At 38.0% G+C, this 20,520-nt stretch overlaps 1 protein-coding gene across 2 annotated transcripts in view; it reads right to left on the bottom strand.

The window, feature by feature from the left end:
• Positions 1-20,520, bottom strand: part of LOC124796347 (laminin subunit gamma-1) — a 1,176,638-nt gene that overhangs the window by 12,454 nt on the left and 1,143,664 nt on the right. For both annotated transcript variants that reach the window (XM_047260489.1, XM_047260490.1), the window contains 6 exons: positions 16,745-16,855; positions 7,327-7,531; positions 4,832-5,069; positions 1,481-1,683; positions 1,201-1,359; positions 872-989 (listed from right to left, as the gene is read on the bottom strand). In XM_047260489.1, coding sequence (XP_047116445.1) covers positions 872-989; positions 1,201-1,359; positions 1,481-1,683; positions 4,832-5,069; positions 7,327-7,531; positions 16,745-16,855 — 1,034 coding nt within the window. The remainder of the gene's footprint in view (positions 1-871; positions 990-1,200; positions 1,360-1,480; positions 1,684-4,831; positions 5,070-7,326; positions 7,532-16,744; positions 16,856-20,520) is intronic.

Below are 20,520 nucleotides of genomic sequence, written 5' to 3'. Positions count from 1 at the left end.
TTTGTGTGTGACTGCAACTGGTGGATTACAGTGGTTATAAACACCAGTTATTGTAGTGAATTTTATGCTACCACATGGATCAGCTGCTGGATATAGGTTTCCAGCTGAAGGACAGCAACAATGCCATCAGTGCTCACTTCCTCTTCACAATGTTTTGAAGATTGTCACACTATATCAAAGGAAGATACTGAAGCAGTGGAACACATTTTTAGTTCATTGATTGGCTAATTTCAGTACAAAACAAAGTGGACAGAAGTCGTATAAATTGAAACTTTTAAGTCTTTGGACCTTTCATAAACATTTTGGAACCATTTTAAATGCTTGAAAAATGAGTGTTTTACTCATCTTTCAAAACTAAAATTATGTTAAATAGGGCTAGGTTTTGATTTTTTGAGCCTGTTATGTGATAATGTGGTAATAAAACTTGTTTAATGTATGGGAAAATTTTCAATTGTTTATAAAACCTGTTCAACCTAAAAGTGGAAGCTCTCCGTTTCAGGGAATGTAGAACTGTGTGGTACTAATCAACAGAAAAAAAATCAAAATTTTATGGGTTGGTATTTTTCCCATAAATTATAAAAAAAGAGTTCAGAGTGCTACAGTAAAAGAACTTTGACAGATAAGTCCAAATGGACGATTTCTTCGTAATCACAAAGCAATTATCTTTCAAATAAAAAAACGAACAAAATATCTAGAATTGTTCCAGAGGTGCAGAATTTTAAAATTGTTTCCAAAATTCGCATCACACACACACACACACACACACACACACACACAAGCAGACTCTATAATTCAATAGCTATGTTACACAAGAAAATAATCAACCTACTTCATAGATCGTAAGTATTATGTTATTAGATATTTGATTTACCTATATCAGGCAACCTTGAAAGTTCTTCTATGATTGCTTGAACATCAGCTAATGCTGCCTGAATCTGATCTGTAGCTTCCGCAGCACTGCTTTTTGCTTGCCCAACTTTCGTTTTGGCCTAGAGAGCAGAACAAAGTTAGTTACTGTAAATCATTTATACTGTTTCAATATGATGAAATTCACAGCATTTAAAGTAAAGATATGTAATACAGCAACATTTATACATTTTTCGTGGTAACTGGTACTAAATTCAAAACAGTTTACAATTTATCAGCTATAATGCACATTTTGACCTAGCTACAGTATTACAGTTGGGGAATTATTTTTACCTCGTCAGTTAAGTTTCGGACTTTGCTTGCAGTGTCTTCAAATAATTTGACATTGTTGCCAGTTACAGCAACTCTTCCAGACAGTGCATCTGCTTCATCACGTAGCCTTACAGCCTCTGATTTTGTATCATTAGCTCGTTTTCTAATGGAGTCAGCTTCCTATATAAAAAGTAGAAGTTTAATTTCATGTGTGTAGTGTAGCACAGCATGGGACACAATTAAAATGAATATGAATTCTCTATCTATCATCACCTAAATACGTGAAACTGAGGAATTTTACCTGTGATGCTTGCTCTGCAAATTTATTTTGAGCCTCCTGAGCTGTATCTCTAGCATACTGGGCATTCTGAACAGCACCTGCCAATGCCTGCCGAGCTCTATCGGTCTTGTTTTCAGCTTCAGTTATCAGCCGCTCTATCTCAGGAACCTTTCCCAATGCTTCAGTAGCAAGATCCTTGCTGTCTTGCACCTGTTTGTCAAATGCTGTAAGTGCAAAATTACGCTTTTAATCTTTCAGAAATATTTCCATGGTTAAAGTTTATGTCAACTTAGTAGTTATATTATGCTTAAATAATGACTGCATCTTCACTTTGTCTATCTAAAAAACCATTCCTACTTCATCTTTTTGGTATACCATTCTTAAGATTCTCAAATGTTTTTAACTATGAGGTTCATTCAAATGAAACCTGGTCAGTGTGTCTACTTTTGCCTTACACGTAAAGTGGCACCACGTAATTGCGGGTATGGTGGTGCCATCTATTGGTAGAGAGACTGACACATGAGCACCATTTGATGTTGCATAGCACCAGCGAGGTTTCATGCCGAAGAGGAGATGGTCACACAAGTTATTGTCTACTACTGAACATGCAGGCGAATAAGCAGGAACAATGAGGAGTGATTCGAATTTTGGTGGCGGAGGGAGTTGGAGGCTGTGAAATGTATCAATGGATGAAGACTGTGTGCAGTGAGTACAGTTTGAGTCATGCAAGTGTTGTGGAATGGCACAAATGATTCCTTGAGGGGTGAGAGTCACTGGAAGATGATGGTCATCCTGGACAGGCTTATCGTGTCATCACACCGAAAATGGTTGCGGAAGTGGATGCTTTAGTCTTGGACAACCACAGAATCACCTTGGACATGATTCATTGGTTACTGGATATTAGCAAGGGCACCGCCCACACCATAATGCATCAACACTTGAACTTTCAAAAAATCTGTGTGCAGAGGGTTCCGCACCAACTGACAGCCGCACAGCGCAATACTCGAATGGTGCTGTCTTTGAGCCATCTGCAACATTATTAGGAGGAATATGGCTTTCTGTTGCATATTGTCACAGGTGAAGAAACAGGATGTCACCATTTTGAACCATAAAGCAAGTGTTACAGCAAGCAGTGTAAATATGCAACTTCACCACCTCCAGTGAAATCAAAGGCCATGCACAGCAGTTCTGGTGAAGTCATGATGTCCTCCTTTTTTAACCACAAGGGCCCACTGCTTGTCGAGTTTGTGGAATGGGGAACCACCATCAGTGCCCAGTGTTATCAAGCCACTTTACAGAACCTTAGACAAACCATCAGGTCGAAAAACCTGCGTGATAATACTCGTCCACACATGGCCAATGCAATGAAGATGACACTGCAGCAGTTTTGGTGGGAAACCCAGGAACATCCACCATACATTCTCAACATTTCACCATGTGACTTACATGTGTTTGGACCTCAAACCAAGCTATTCGTGGATATCGATTCACAACGGACAATGAAGTGTGTGACTGGGTCCAGGCCTGGATCCGACAGCAGCCTACTAGATACAAGGATGGAATCGACCAGCTAGTGCTGCAATGGGATAAATGAGGCAACAATTTTGGTGACTATTTTGAGTATGTGTACTGTGTATAACTACATTCTTGAGTTAATAAAATCGTTACCGTTACTTTACACTAGTGACAGGGTTTCATTTGAACGCCCTTTATATAACAAAGGGGAACAAAAAGCTGCAGAATTTTTACATTTATTTTGGTTCACCACTACTTGCATTTTTTGGCCTCTATAGATGTATTCTGAACCTCCAGGATTACTTTTATCATATAAAAAAACGGTGTTTGTGGCAAACTTAATGCCTTGAACATAAACAATCCAAAAAAGTAAGGTTAATGTTTTTCCGTAACCCTTATTCAGTATCATAGGTCATGACATCATTTACTGTCACTAAAACAAGTCTTAGTCTTCTACTGGAATGCCACTGGAGTTTCCTTGATTCTTAATAGATTGCACACATTTATACAAATGGTGTCAAAAAGAGTTTCCATCACATTCACACTTACTCATTCATAAGACATAAATCAGAAATACTGATGAAAACAATAATTTTGCAGTTCTGTCAAAAATGTCTTTCGTGGTTTTAACACTGTATCTGAAAGCACAAATAGCTGCTTGAATTTTATTGTTAAGAATGCAGATGCAGTAATTGGTTTTTGACTGTTGAGTAACTACTTGAATTAATAGCTATGGAAATCAAATGTGCCAGTCAAACTTACTGAGTGTGAAGTCTTGAGTCACAGTACAGTTATGAAACACATAAATGTGCACATTTTCTTACAAATTTTGATGACATAATCTGCCTTCTGTCTCTACATGCATAATGATTAACAATGTTGAAAAACTGTGAGACATTCTGGCACAAAATCAGTAACTGTCTCAGGAACTAATGATCAAAGAATGGCCAAGATCAAAGTCAGTGCCATAAATCCCACAGATCTGCATAACCAGAATATCTGTTCCTAGTTAATATCAATGAAAATAATCAATTATTGACAATAATGGAAATATGGATAGCCACTGGCCCCAAAAGCTTGTAAAAGTTCAACCTTTGTGTGTGTGTGTGTGTGTGTGTGTGTGTGTGTGTGTGTGTGTGTGTGTGTGTGTGTGTGGTGTTGTGTTCTCCTGCTGCTGCTTGGTGAGTAGGATTTTTATCTATCCATTTACATTATGTTCCTAATTTATGTTGCATATACTGACAGATACTCATTTTTTCTCTGCAAACCACCAAAGTAATTCAATATGGGATAGAGGAGGCAACCATCACTGCTGCAATGGAAGACTCCCTGAATTACATTTTGACATACATTCAAAGATTTGTGGCATCAATGCTATGACTGGCTCCAGAAGAAACAACAGTGTGCGACATTGGAATTAAAAACTGTCCTACGTGAGCTGTAGGCCTACTCCTTCCATTCATTTCATCTACATTTATAACATGTCGAAATTTTATTCTTACCACTTATTTGATCCAGTATGTGTCAACTCCCCCAACTACACAAGATAGTGTTAGATTAATGCATATGCATTTGTAAGGATTTTGTGGAATATGATCAAGTTCATGATTCAACTGAAGAACTACTGAAAGTTTTGATGTTCAATATAAGATTACAACATTCTCTAGAAAACTAAAAATCAGGTACTCATTGAACTGTTCAAAGGTTATCTAGTATGAAACATACATATGTGAAAAAACACGGGCTCTGGAGTATTGGGAAACATCTGGGATTTGATTTAAAATAACTTGGAAGTATTTAATTGGAATACCTTGTATTTTTTAAACAATTAGTTAATTAATTTAATTTCTTTAATACCTTGCAAAGTATTGTATGTTTCCTGTGCATCAGCTAGAGTTTTGTTAGCTAACTTGAGTGCCTCTTCAGCTTCTTCTGAAGCTGCATGAACATCTGCTAGAAGGTCATCAGCTTGCTGCTGTTGCTCTATGGCTTGAGCTAATAAATCTTCTGCTCTTATTAACTGCTCTTCAAGGTCATCAAGTGTTTCAGTCTCTGATTCCAGCAAAGCCTCTGCATCCTCTCTGATCTGCTTCGCCTGAAGGGGAGAAAAGCAGATTTTTAATTTTCAGCACAAAGCTTTCTAAGCCCAGTAAAGGTTTCAATTTAAACCAGACAATATAAGCATTCTGATAGATAATAAATAACTAGAAAACATACCATAAACAGTAAGTTACATATTCAGTGCAATGCAAATGACAACAGTGCATACATTTCTTGGGTTCCGTGAACAGATTTTACCATAACAGCACAGCTACTGATGTACACTCAGACTGGGCCAAATTGTGACCTTGGCTGAGAATTGAGGAAGGGGGAAGATAAGGGTGAGCTAGGCTGCAGAACAAAACAAACAGGGGGAGTGTGGGGCTTGTAAGGGGAAATGAAGAGGGAACAGGAGAGTATGCAGCAAAAGATGAAGGACATGAACTAGTAGATTTAGCTGTAGGAGCAGCTGTGGTAATGAAAGATATGAGGCATCTACTTAATTGTGGAAAGCTGCTTTGTGGGACGGAGGAAGGGGGAAGGGGTGAAGGAAGTTTTGGGAAGAATTATTCCATATAGCACAGGTTGTGAAACAACTGATCAAGTCAATCACCTTAAGTTGAGCCCTCAGTCTGGCCATTCATCCAGGGTACTTAGTCTGTTCAGAGCAAGAGTGGCATAGGAAGACACACAGTATTGAACAATTCTTGTCACTGGGTTTTCCACACGAATATGACACATACAGCACGAGTTGGAAGTAGGAATGGTTATGTAGGTTGCGGCTATGCATGTCAGGTAGACTTAACAGCAAATACTGGTGGGATTCACATGTGCCTAAATGTGTTTTAGTTCTCTAAATTCTCAACATAAAGGAAGCAAGAAGTTTAGAGAACCTTAAAGTTGTTGCTAGTATCATTACTATGCATACTACATACTGTATTCCAGCTTGGAAACAGTCAGTTGAAAGGATAAGTATGAAAATTCATTTGCAGTATGACTGGCATTCAATGCATTGTGTACATATACAGTGAGGTGACAAAAGTTATTGGATAAGTCCTAATATTGTGTCGGACCTACTTTTGCCTCGTGTGTGGCTGTGTGCTACTGGTGTAGTGCAGCACCTCAATGTGTCGTGGACTCAACAAGTAGTTGAGAGTCTCCCACAGAAATATAGAGCCATGCTGCCTCTATAGCTGTCCATAATTGTAAAAGTTTTCCGGTGCAAGATTTTGTGCACAAAGTGACTTTTCAATTATGCCCCATAAATGTTTGATGAGGTTCATATCAGGCAATCTGGGTGGTAAAATTATTTGCTCAAACTGTCCAAAATGTTCTTCAAACCAACTATGAACAATTGTGGCGAGGTGACATGGCACATTGTCATCCATAAAAATCCCAGAATTGTCTGGGAACATGCAGTCCATGAATGGCTGCAAATGGTCTCCAAGAACCTGAACATAACCATTTCCAGTCAATGATTGGTTCAGTTGGACCAACCTACACCATTACAGAGCCACCACCAGCTTGCGCAGTGACTTGTTGGTAACTTAGGTCCATGTTTTCGTGGGGCTGTGCCACATTCGAACCTTACTATCAGCTCTTAACAACTGAAATCTTATCTGACCAAAACATGGTTTTCCAGTCATCGAGAGTCCAACCAATATGGTCATGAGCCTAGGAAAGGTGGTGCGGGCAAAGTCATGCTGTTAGAAACGGCACTTGCGTTGGTTGTCTGCCGTCACAGCCAGCTACTGCCAAATTTAGCCACACTGTGCTAACTGATATGTTTGTCATACATTCCACATTGATTTCTGTAGTTACTTCACACAGTGTTGCTTGTCTGTTAGCACTGACAACTTTATGGAAACACTGCTTCCCTCGGTCGTTAAGTGAAGGACACCGGACATTGTGTTGTCCTTGGTGAGAGACAATGCCTGAAATTTGCTATTCTTGGCATACTTCTGGCACTGTGGATCTCGTAATACTGAATTTCCTAATGATTTCCAAAATGGAGTGTCTCATGTGTCTAGCTCCAACTACCATTCCACATTCTCTTAATTCCCATTGTGCAGCTGTAATCACGTTGGGAACCTTTTCACATGAGTCGCTTGAGAACAAATGACAGCTCTGCCAATGCACTGCCCTTTTATACCTTGCATATGAGATACTACTGCTATTTATATATGTGCATTTCACTATCCGATGACCTTTGTCACCTCAGTGTATGTTCCTCATTTTGCCAGTTGCTCAGTAGACATCTACCTTCTGGTTGCAATATATCATCTTATACACAAGTAATCTGCTGTACTTACCCTTGCTGATATAGCTTCTGCATCAGATTTCAACTTAGCAATATCAGTTTGTGGAATATGAAGTGCAGATATTTCACTATAAATGTTAAGAGCATCCGTATGTGATTTTTCTGCCCGTTGCTTTGCATCATTTGTCAGTGCTTTTGTGAGTTCCAACTGATTTGCAGCAGAATCTATGTCGTTTTTAAGTTTTCTGATTTCATCACTGCAAAAGAAACATGATGTAATAGACATTTAGAATATTTTGTGTTACTTCTCAATAATTATCATAAAATACTAAATTTTACTATAGATTAGATACAAGTCTGACATTGATGGATAAATGGGAGAAGTGCACAGAGGATTTTAAAGTGGATGAAGAATGAGATAACAAACAACTCAAATTTTTGGTAACAGAGAAACCCACATATAATGGACTAGACCTATATATATGTTTGGCTGATAATACAAAGATCTTTGGTTCTGTTGAACCTGGAAAGCAGCATAGTATCCTGGATAGTAAAAGTACCTTCATATGTTGTTAATGAGGTCATTTCAGTTGAATGAAGGGGGTGACAGTCTCACCACTGTATGGAGTTATTTATTGGTTTAGTATCTGAAAAATAGCCTACAAGATTGTATTCTATCAGTACTTCTCTTCAATATGAACTTTCAAATTATCATCAAGAGGGCTAGTTTGACAGACAATCACAATGGTGTGAAAATTAGGGACAGGAACCCTAACAGTTCCAGTATATTGATGATAAGAATGTAAAGCTCACAGAAGATATGTTGATATATTCACATTTCGGTACTGATTTTGGCAGTTGAGAATGTAACAACAAATTTGTAGTAAAGTGGATTATGCCAAAAAGTGAGTCTGAAAGCATTATAGTGAAATTTAAGCTTGAATGTTCTGTTCATATGATGAGAAATTCTACTTTTGAAAAGGCTGTATTGCTAGCAGTGGTAAGTGGCAAATATGTGATGATACGCCAATTGCATGCAGGATGTGCACCATCAAAGCAGATAAGGGCCTGACAATTCCAGAACTGAAAGAATATGTACAGGATCAAGTTGGGGATACAAACTCCTTAAAGTGACTACTAGTTATACTTCACTGAATGAGTAAGTGCTGAGGAAACAGAAATATTAAAGTTCATCGACTTTAGAATAAGAACTTGAAAAGCAGCAGAAGGAGTACCTGTAGTCAAAATCATGGGTTATTTGTTTCATTAGTGGAACAAAACATTAACCACTGCAAAAAGAATGACTGTCAGAGCTTAACGTGTGATCAATGTTCCACTCATTACAGATAGAATACTGGCTCGAATGGAAGATTACATGACTTTTGGGACTCCCGCTGGATGATATTGACATCTTGCCACAATATTTTAGTGACAACCACTCAGTGATCTTCAGTTGAATATTTTACACTGGAGATTGTTGATGCATATCACTAAATTTATACAAAAAATTAGTGTGGAAGCACGAGTACATAGGTTCCCACAGCATGAGTGCCCTCTTTGAATATTGCTTCAGGTACATGTGTAATGGTGAAACTGCATGTGTGCCCTCTGCCAAACTGCTAATCCACAGAGTTAAAATTAAGATGTCAAATTAAAAATTAACCATACAGACCACACATTAATTGGCAGACAGGCAAAATCAAAAGGAAACTACACATTAGCTTTTGGTCTCAGCCCTAGTCAGAGATGGAAACACACACTACACACATTCATCCGCACAAGCAATCACACCTCACACACAGCACCGCCATCTCTGACAGCGCTCAGGTCGGAATGTAATTGGTACTGGTTGCTTTTAATATAAGTATCATGGTAAGAGTCCAACTATTAACCCTTAACAGAACTAGTATTTCAGCTAAGTGAAAGGAATATATTTCACTTAAAACACTTAGACATTTTACCTAAACAAGAGAACATTAAACAAAAAGTGCAATTTCCAGAAACCATTAATGTTTTAGAGGTCTTGAAAATTGACAGCTGAGTGCCTTAGAGCACCCACTTCCAGGAAATGGGAAGGTGTGCAGCCCTGGACCAAATTTGCCTGACGGATTAATGATGGGGGGCAGGTATGCCAGCCAGCCTGGAAGTGTTTTTTATGTGGTTCTCCACACCCCCTAGGTAAATACTGGGCTACCTGCCATGTCCTGCCCCACATACTTGATGCGCAAACATTTTGTAACAATATGTAACATTTTACCATGCAATTACACTAGATGCAGTCAGAAAGGAGTCATTCCACGTCAAAGGGAACAATATTAAACAGTGTCCCCACTCAGCCATCTCCAAATCTAATGAAATTTGGTGTGAAGGTTCTATATGGTCTTTGATGCTTATATACCAAATTTCAGTCCAGTATCTTCAGTGGTTGAAATTTTAGTGGCTTTTAAACAGAGGTTACTCATCTTCACATCAAGTAGAAAAGTGCAAATGCCCCAAGTTTGCTAGGTTTTCTTAAAAGTTCTAGCAAACATAAGGTCATTTGCTTCAATGTACACAAACAACTTCTTATGCTGAATCACACCATGACAATAATTACGGATTTAGCCACACCTAAATATAGATACTAGCCTCTAAAGTGGCTAAAACTTTCATAGTGCCGTTCTGAGAGCCAAGGTTTGACTGACCACTCCTACTTTCCATATGAACCAATCACACCAAAACTTCAGAGTGTTATTCCAACCTATGGTGTCTATATACGGATCAACTTTAAATAACATTGGATGCCCAGATGAAAAGATATGCATTTACAAAGTTGGCCAAAATTTTCTACATGCAAATTTTAGGTTATTTTTGGGGGGGCTGTATCTCAACTGTGTCTTGTTGAATCCTTTTTTTTCTTGTCACAGCTGGAAAGAGCATGCTTTAAGCTTTCAAATCTATAATGTTTAATTTCTGTATCTTGCATACTGATGAGTAAGAATGCCTATCAAAAATAGGGAAAATTTATTATCAATAAATACAAAAAGTTAATACAATTTGAAGTTGTAAATAAAAAAAGTGTAATTGTAGTGTCTTTTAATAGTATGAGATTTGCCAGTGGTTTGGGGAATGTAATTATGCTAATAAGATGTGTTTGTACATTATTTTACAGTACAGAATATAAATGTAATAAAACCTCAGAAAATGCTCTTAAGATTATAAAACCTAGAAGATCATAATGGAATGCTATGTTGCTTTAGAACATTTTAACCTAACAATGCATGGTGGTGTATATATGCATTGTCACTCAATTTCATTTGGCATTATAAAGCAGCAACAGTTTTTTTAAGGCTCTATCCTTGCAGCAGTGATACACTGCTGAATCATCACTTTCAGTTGTTGCTTTCATTACTGACAATTTTCACAGTCTCAGTCTTCTGTGAGTGTAATCTTTGGTGTTGACACTATACAACCTTAGGTTTGAGTCCTGAGTGTTTGAATAATCAATAATCATTGTTGCAGCTGAAGGTAAGCACTAAAACAGTATTTTTTATACCCTAATTTGCATATTTTATATACAAACAACACTAAATCTGCTATGCTTCAAACCAGGGTATTCATGAGCTATCAAAAGTGCTTGTTATAGGTTAATAAACTATTATATAAAATGAACCAAGAGACCCTTGCACCCTGCTACTTTGGTGGATCAAATGGAGCTGACAGGCGTAAGTCATCGCCATTCCATTATGGCAAAAGTCAGCTACAGTCAGTTAAGGAAATGTTGCCAATGACAAGGAGCTTCTACAACATAGATGTGGGCTTTATATTAGTGAAGATACCCAAATTTTTTCATGCCCTAATATCTTATCGATAACAAAATTGCAATTCCTGCAGAAGACTTGCTGCAACCCACTTGGTAAAGAAAAACATTTAACCAAGAAACCTTTAACACCAGTAACCATTGCAATGTCTGATAGGTTGAAGTTTCAGGCTAATGAAACCTGGTCAGAAAATTTGTACCAAACATAGACATGAAGTGATCCAAAAAGAACCATCCCACCATGATGAGCAACAGTCACCACCCACTGAAGACATGGATGTTGGTGATGCTTGCTTTATTGCAAATGCTTTATTATCATCACTTGGAGGTTTACCATTAAAGCAACAATAGATCAGCAAAAGGAATTCAACGGGATATGTATAGTGCAAAGTTCTGAAAGCCCAAGGCAGCATTACTACAGTAATTGTGACTGCTACTGGTGTGAGCCAAGTAGATATTGCTCAAATACTAACAGAAGGGTGCCAAAAATGTAAAGATATGGACAGCTTAATTGAAGAATTTGAGAGTAAGCTTCAACTTCAAGCAATTACAGTAAAGTTCAAATTTTGACCCTGGTTCCAAATAGCTGAACTATTGGAAAAAAAAAAAAAAAAAAAAAACGGCTAAAGAATTTGCTGCTTCAGCTAAAATGGTGAAGAAGGCTAAGAAACTAAAGATGGAAAATGGGATTTTGGCAACAACTGCAAACTGAAAAGGGAAAAAACTCGTTGATGAAGTAAAAAATAATTCCTCCCATTTTTTGAAGATGATGAGTTTTCTTGTTTATGCCCGGGCAAAAAGGATTGTGTTACAGTAAGAATAAACAGGGAAAAGATTCACAAACAGAAATGCCTGCTCCTTTGTAACCTGAAAGAAATGTTAATTGCTTATGTTAAACAATGTGGAAATCAACTGAACTTCTCAAAATTTTGTGAGCTCTGGCCGAAATGGTATACTGCAGTTGGTGCCTATGGATCACATTCATGTCCATCCAAGATTTGATAAAAAAGAAAAAAAAAAGAAAGTAACAACTGAATGCAATTTGGAATCAAAAGATTGTATGCTGCAGTGTTGTGAGGAATGTCCAGAAAATGCAACTAGAGGCTTTTCTTGAAGACACTTTTAAAGACTATGACCCTGAAGAAACAATGGAATACAAGCAGAGGATCCATACTGACAGAGACACATTGGGGACATGTCAGAGAACTGTTGAAGATTTCATGGAGGCACTGATTTTGAAAACTACTGATTTAAGAAGCCATCACTTTGTTTCAAAACACCAAAGTTTATACTTTAAGCAGCTAAAAGGAAATCTTGCAGAAAATGAATTAATTATATTGATGGATTACACTGAGAATTATTCATTTGCTGTTCAAGATGTGCAAGGATTTCATTGGGAGAATAGTCAGGCTACATTACATCCATTTGTTGCCTATTTAGATGGCAAAGAATGTCAGAGTATTAGCATTTGTATGATCAGCAACTGTCTCCATCATGATACCGTTGCTGTTGATACCTTTCAAATAAAGTTAATATCACATTTAAAGACAAAGATTGAAAACATTAAGAACATTTATCATGTTAGTAATGGTTCAGCTACTGAATATAAGAATTTCAAAAATTTCATCAGTTTATGCCTGCACAAAGGATTTGGCATTTACTGCAGAATGGAATCTTTTCTGGAAGAAGCCATGGTAAATTGCCTTGTGATGCCACTGGGGGAACATTACAAAGACTAACTGCCCATGCTAGTCTGCAGAGGCCCTTAGATGGCCAAATATTGACTCCATATGATTAGTTCAAATTCTATGATGATAGTATTCCAGGCATAAAGTGTTTTTATGTACCAAAAGAAGAAATTAAAAGAATTGAGCCTGATCAAGAAACAAGGTTTGCCATGGGAATTACAATATTTTAAACAAGAGAAAATCGTCAGTTTAAGCCAATTAATTGAAATCAGCTCAGAGTAAAGAGAGTTTCCACAGTTAATGCTTTCAAAGCAGATGAAGAAATTCTAGCAATATCAATTGCAAGTTTACAACCAGGATAGTATATTTCATGTATGCAAACAATTTTTGCTGGGTTGGAAATGTGTGTGGAGTTCCACATGAACAACAAGATGTCCTCATCAGCTTTATGTACCCACACAGTTCTGTTTGTTCCTTCCACTGGCCAATTGCTAAAGACACCTGCTGGATTTCTGATAACATATTTTCACGACTTTAGAAGCACCATCAACATCATCATCAGGACTAAACAGAACAGTTATCCACAATCTATCCTTGACAAAATTGTAGAACTTTTTAACCAAAAATGGAAATGACTCTTTAGTACTTCTGTTTTGCAAGTTGTTTTTATGGCATGTGTTAAATTAATGTTTGAAACTGATTTATATACTCAAATAACAAGATTAATTATGAGACTTAATGAGCAAAATATTTCACTTCTCAATCATCTCGACCTGCTAAAATAATAACTCCTGACACATATTCTTATTCATCAATACACAATATCCAGAAATTAAACAGTATAGCTTTGAAAACTTAAAGCATGCTCTTTCCAGCTGTGGCAAGCAAAAAGGATTGAAAAACACACAACTGGGACATATTACGCCAAAAAGACCCAAAAATTTCCATGTAGTAAATTTTGGCCAACTTTGCAGATGTATATCTTTTCAGCTAGCCATCCAATGGTAATTAAATTTGATCCATACATGAACGTCATAGATAGGAATAACATTCTGAAGTTTTGGTGTGATTGGTTCATATGAAAAGTAGCAGTGGTCGGTCAAACCCCAGCTCTTAGAATAGCACAACAAATCTTTTAGCCACTTTAGAGGCTTATATCTATATTTAGGTGAGGCTAAATCCATAATTATTGTCATGATGTGATTCAGAATAGAAAGCTGTGTATGTACATTAAAGTAAATGACCAAATGTTTGCTACAACTTTTAAAAAAGCCTAGCAAACTTGACACATGTGCACCTATGTATGTGATGCGAAGGTGAGTAACCTCTCTTTAAAAGCCCCTAAAAATTCAACCACTGAAGATACTGAACTGAAATTTGGTATGTACTCATCAAAGACTGTATAGAACCTACACAACACATTTCATTAGATTTGGAGATGGTCAAGTGGAGACCTGTGGTCCCCTTGCTGTGGAATGACCCAAAGAGTACATGGATTTCTCCCTGGGGAGGGGAGAAGGGGGGTGGGGTGAGATGGGACTGCCAGCAGCTCTAAAATGTCTTTTGAAGCAGCGACCCCATCATAAACAGCCTATCAACAAGTATGGTTGGTTCTCCATGAAATAGGAGAAGCACCATACGACCCCGTACCCGGCATTGGCTGGATGAAGGGCACTGGACAGGAAAGTTGGTCATGGAAACTAATATTAATGAATAGGAACTAGAATAAAACATTCTGACATGCATAAAAATTGAAATGAAACAAAAATAGAAATTGCTGGTTGGAGCAATACATAAAGTAAGAGAAAGACAACCACTCACCTATAGCAGAACAATACCTGGAGCACAGAAACGTATAACACAAAACAGCATTCACATTAGCTTTCAACCAATAGTCCTTTTTCTAACAAAAATACACAAATTCACACCCACAACCACATAAGACACCTAAATACACACACCAGTGGCCACCACAGTGAAACTAACTACTGATACTCTATTACTGAAAGCAGCTGCCTGAGCTGATGGAGGTGGGGAAGTGGGAGGGAAGGACAAGTAGGGGGTAGTTGGAAAGAGGCAGGTCTGTGGACAGAGGAATCAGTGGCTGCACAACAAGACAAAAAGTATGTAGAGGGAACAGCCAACAGAAATGTAGGATGAGGGAGGGGGGGGGCTGAAGGAGAGGGAAAAGGAAAGGTGAAAATGAAGAGGGAGAAAGGGAAGGGAGAGATGGGGGAGAGAAGAGAGTGAGTGAGGAGGGAGGAGAGAGAGATTGGGGGAGAGGAGGGAGGGAGAGAAATAGAGAGAGAGAGAGAGAGAGAGAGAGAGAGAGAGAGAGAGAGAGAGAGAGAGAATGCTCACACAGGGGGTGGTGGGAAGAAGAGTGGTGGGACAAAACAGTGCATGTCTTGATGGATAGAGAGTGGTGTGGGAAAAAGAAAAAAAAATAATAAAAAAAAGAAAGGGGAGGGGGGCAAGGTAAGGCAACTGGGAAAGATTAGCAGATGTTTAGGTCAGAGTGATAGTTAGAGCACAGGATATATTGGAGAAACAGTTCCTGTGTGTGTTGTTCAGAGGAACTTGTGCTGGAAGCATGTATCCAAATGGCTCAAGTACTGAAGCAGCTGTTGAAGTTATTTGTGTTGTGGTGTGCATTATGTTTGGGAACTGGATTGTCGAGCTTGAGGTCTGCCAGAGTTTGGCAGCATCCATCCATATGAGGAGACAGTTAGTTACTTATTGTTCCCTTGTAGAATGCTTTACAGTAATTGCAGCATACCAATATATAATATGGCTACTTCACATGTGGGCCTGCCTTTTATTGGAAAGGAAATGCCTGTGACTTGACTGTGGTAGAGGGAAGTGGAGCTGGTAAATGGGACAGATCTTACACCACAAGGATATGACCCATGGGATGCAGGACTGGGAATAGGATTTGAACAGGGATGGATGAGGATATCCTGTAGGTTGGGTGGCCACTGGAACATGACTTTGGGAGATGTGGGTAGGATATCCCTCATCTCAGGGCACAATAAGAGATAGCTGAAGCCCCGGTGGAGGATGTGGTTGAGCTTTTCAAGGCCATTGTGGTACGGGGCCATCAGAGGAGTGCTGGTCGGTGGCTGGTTAACAGGTTTACTGGTGTCAGAGGAGCAGACAGCACAGGAGATTTGTTTGTGGATGAGCTTTTTACTTCTGACGAACGCCTTTTTGGCCAAAATCTTAAATGTGACAGTAGTCTTTTCATTGTACCTGTCTGTGACTCAGCAACTCCTCTGTGTGGCGAGTAGCAATCTATCCTTTACATAATATTGTTGTTATCCCATCCAGGACTTTCTGTTCTTTGAGTTTGCCAAGTGTTAGTTGAATAGTATAGATCAAAATGCATCAATTTAGCAAACATATCTCACAATTGTACATTACATGACAAACCTCAGTAAGCATAAACTTATACATTTCTGTTGCAGCTTACACATGAATACAAACACATGCACAGTGGATTCTACTGAAAGAAAACGCCATTTAAAAAGTAAAATAGGAAATTAATAATAAAAAATTAGCAGCTTTTGAAAATAAGAGACTGTTGTAATAATATATGTGCAAGTAGTTGTTGTGTGAGAAGCAACATATGATTGTCTGCATGATTGTAGTAGCAGCAGTCTATGAAGAAGCTATCAAGCTGGACATGCAGCACTTTTACACATCATGTTCTGTCCAGCATATACGCAAGTGAAGCTTATGTACTAGCTAATCCTTATTACATAAAACTTAACATCTTCTAAGGTCCAAAACATCGATCTTCATGCAAGATTTATAAAATGAAAAATATGTATACCTGCACACACAAACTGACCTCACCAGAACTAATTAAGTGAGTGTTTCAAATATTCAGGAATGAATGTTATGTGCTGAATTTCAGAAGCACTGTTTCCTACATACATGACATGAAAAGCATTTATTTATATTATATTCATATGCTCTACCTCAGATTCTGTTGTTGATCAACAGCTTGCTTTGCCAGTTCGTATGCCTGTGTTGAGGTGTTGACAGCTTTCTCAGCTATCTGTTTGATAGCATTGGCTTCTTGTTCATGGCTATAACAATAAACAAATAAATAATTGTGGCTATAACTACAAAATAAAAATTTTAAGATTCTTAATACATTGGTTAAAACAGTTCTTAGCCGATGAATAAATCGCAAACCATAAAGAGCAATGTAGGTTTCTTTTGACAGAAATAAACTGGAGCTGTATTCTTGTAAGCTAATAAAGTCTGCTGCAGTTATCTTTCCTTTTGCTTGAAACACAAAGTAATTTCCACATTATGAATGGTGTTGGAACATTTATTACACACACAACACAAATATATACCAGCTGACTAAAATTTAGTCATGCAGGTGTGTAAGTATGTACCGTGTGTGTGTGTGTGTGTGTGTGTGTGTGTGTGTGTGTGTGTGTGTGCATACTCTAGCTGGAAAAAGGATTTATGCAAAAGCTAGCAAAGTTTCCCCACTTATCTCCTTAAATTCTTTACATTCCACCAGGGCTTTCCATTTTTGTTTATATAAAATTGCTAACAACTTATTATTTTAGAAGCACAAATATAGAAAGTTTACCAAACTCTTCCTTACATATTTTCTAGTAGAGCATTACAATAAGAATTTAGGATTTTTTAATCACTCCTGCAGCATATTTCAAAAAAAAAATATTTGTCACAGATGAAAACATTACTCTTAACAGAGCACTAAACCATACAAAATTATTTATTTTAAACCAGAAACTGTTTCTACAATTCTAATTCTGTGAATGCATTTTATGCGCTGTGATCAAAAAGTGACAGGAATTTTCGTTTTTCTTAAGGTATCTTTATTTATTCATCAACATCAACTTTATCCCCTTCTAAGTAATTTTTGTTTTTCTTAAGGCATCTTTATTTATTCATCATCAACTTTATCCCCTTCAAAGAAACCCCCCCCCTCCCCCCCTCAGAAACAATACACCTGTGCCAGCCTTTTCCCAATCTTGGAAACACTTCTGGGGCTCATTTTTCATTAAGATATTCAGCTTCTACACTGATTCTGTTTTTTTTCTCATCAATGGTGGAAAACGATGTCCTTTCATGGTTCTCTTAAGCTTTGGGAATAGAAAGAAGTCACAGCAGCCATGTCTGATAAATACAGTGGATGAGGCACAATTCTGGTCATTTTATTTGGACTGCACCATACAAATGGTGCACAACTTCCAGCTACAACAACAAAAAAGTGAGAACTTGTTTGGTATATTTTTTCTCACTTGTACATGATACGGCGACACATGTTGGAACATGTTTTTATTCCTAAAATGCTGTAACTACAGTCCTCCTATACCATTGTTTCAAAATGAATGTTGCAGAGTGTATTGGTCTGACGTTTTTCTTCACTGTGATAAGAATGCCGTAGTGTGTGACAGTTAATTAAAAGAATCACTCACTGGCATACTGTATGTGATACTGTTCCTGTCTCAGGTCACCTATGTCTACACCTTTACTCCACAAGCTACCTTACAATGTGTAGCAGAGGGTACTTTATGTAACACCCCTATTTCTCCTGTTTCAGTCATGAATGGTTTGGGGAGAACAACAATTGCTGGTAATTTTCTGTGTGGATTCATATGTCTCCAATTCTACCTTCAAAGTCTTTTAACGAGACATATGTATGAGGAAGATATTTATCGACTGACTCTTCTAAGAGCACATGCTCTCAAAGTTTGACAGTAAATGTGTGATGCAGAATTATTTTCTTGCAGCATCTGCTATGATGCTTTTGTTCTCCCTATTTTTCCATGTACAAAATGTGCTGCTCTTCTTTGGATCTTCTCTATTTCCTCTATCTATCCTATCTGGTACTAATCCTAGAATGATTAGCAACATTTAAGTATTGGTTGAATGAGGGTTTTGTAAGCTACCTCCTTTGTGGAAGAACTATATTTCCTGAGAATTCTTCTATTGAATCTCTGTCTGGCATCTGCCTTATCTGTGATTAGTTTCATGTGATCCCTTATCTGTGATTAGTTTCATGTGATCCTTCCACTTTAAGTAGCTCCATGTGCAGATTCATAGATATTTTTTGGAAGTAACATCTCCCAGTGATTGGAGGACATGCTACTGAGCACAGCATGCTCAATTTCAATGGCTGTTTCACAATCATTCCTTCTGGATCCTCTTTCCCAACACCAGCTTCTGTGAACTACACAGATGGGAGTTGTCCTTGAAACACACCTTTTGTTCCCGTAACCCTTCTAGGCTCTACCTCCACTAGCCTCCACTACACACCCATTTTCCATCAGACCCCAAAGTGTCCTCATGTCACCAACATTGTGCACCACACAAACTTACCAGTGGCAGTGCCCTTATGTCACATTCCCATCCCATGCAACTGCTGCCTATTCCTACCCTGTACACACCACCTTTCTCAGAATTATCAGCCCGACCAGTCCCTGCCACCTTCCTCCCTTCTCCCACTCTACCCCACACAATCTCTCACCCCCGATAACCTGCAGAACTGCAGGCCTGGCATTGTGTATTCAGCTGACATATATCATTTCATATTTCAAATAACAGCTTGAAACGGAAAATTATGCAAACAATAAAACTGTTCCATGTAGAAAGTCCTTTATCTTCAGTGACTGAATAAGGCTAAAGGCAAAAACACTAGAAATAGGCACACAGTGTAACGGAATTCAAATGTGCACGGACAGACAGGTAGTAAATTCAAGATTATGTTATTGCATATGGTGTAATAAAAATAAAAATAAAAAGTTAGACTGCACACTAGATACAAAATGTATATTTATGTATGGTGCTACTGTATTTAAAAATGATATACAGCAATTACATGGGGGGTAGCGAAAATAAACTTGATTTTTTTAACTTATTTATTCACATTTTAAGCATAAACCTTCAGTTCCCTTCAAAGTACTCTCCACTTGCACTAATACACTTGTCTAATCTTTTATTCCATTTTTCAAAACATTGTTTAAATTCTCTTTTGTGATACTTGACATCGCCTCTGTCGTCTTTTACTTCATCTCAGCAACATTAGTAAAACACTTTCTTTTCATGTCTCTTTTCATTCTAGGAAACAAAAAAAAGTCACACGGGGCAAGGTCAGGTGAGTAAGGGAGATTGAAGAACAGAGGTCATACTATTTTTGGTCAGGAACTGTCATACAGACAGAGCTGTATGAGCAGGGCCATTGTCATGATGGAAAAACCAGTCACCTGACTGCACAAATCAGGTTGTTTCTGCTGGAAATTGTTGTGCAATCTTTCCAAATATTCCAAATAGAAAGCCTCGTTAACTGTCTGACCCTGCAAAACAAACCTTGAATGGATGACTCCTCTCATATTGAAAAAGAAATTGCTTTAATGTTTGATTTCACCTGACTGGCCCTCTTGGGGTGAGGAAACTTGAAATTGATGGTTGCTTTGATTCAAGAACACAAGTATAGCACCACGTTTCGTCACCTGTGATAATTTTTGAAAAAAAATTTTGGATCATTTCGGGACTCTTCTTGCAAAGCACATCATGCTTACACATGACCTTGTTTTTGTTCAGTGGTCAGCAGTCGTGGCACAAATTTGGCAGCCACCTTCTTCATTCCCAAATCTTCTGTCACAGTTCACCGCACTGACCTCCAAGTCAGTCCCAACAGCTCCACAATTTCTGTCACTGATCTTCATGATGATTGCATTAATGTTTTCCAAATTTCATGAGTTCAGGC

The sequence above is a fragment of the Schistocerca piceifrons genome, chromosome 4 (genome assembly GCF_021461385.2).
Source record: "Schistocerca piceifrons isolate TAMUIC-IGC-003096 chromosome 4, iqSchPice1.1, whole genome shotgun sequence".
Lineage (NCBI taxonomy): Eukaryota > Metazoa > Arthropoda > Insecta > Orthoptera > Acrididae > Schistocerca > Schistocerca piceifrons.
This window is presented reverse-complemented; position numbering and strand designations above follow the sequence as displayed.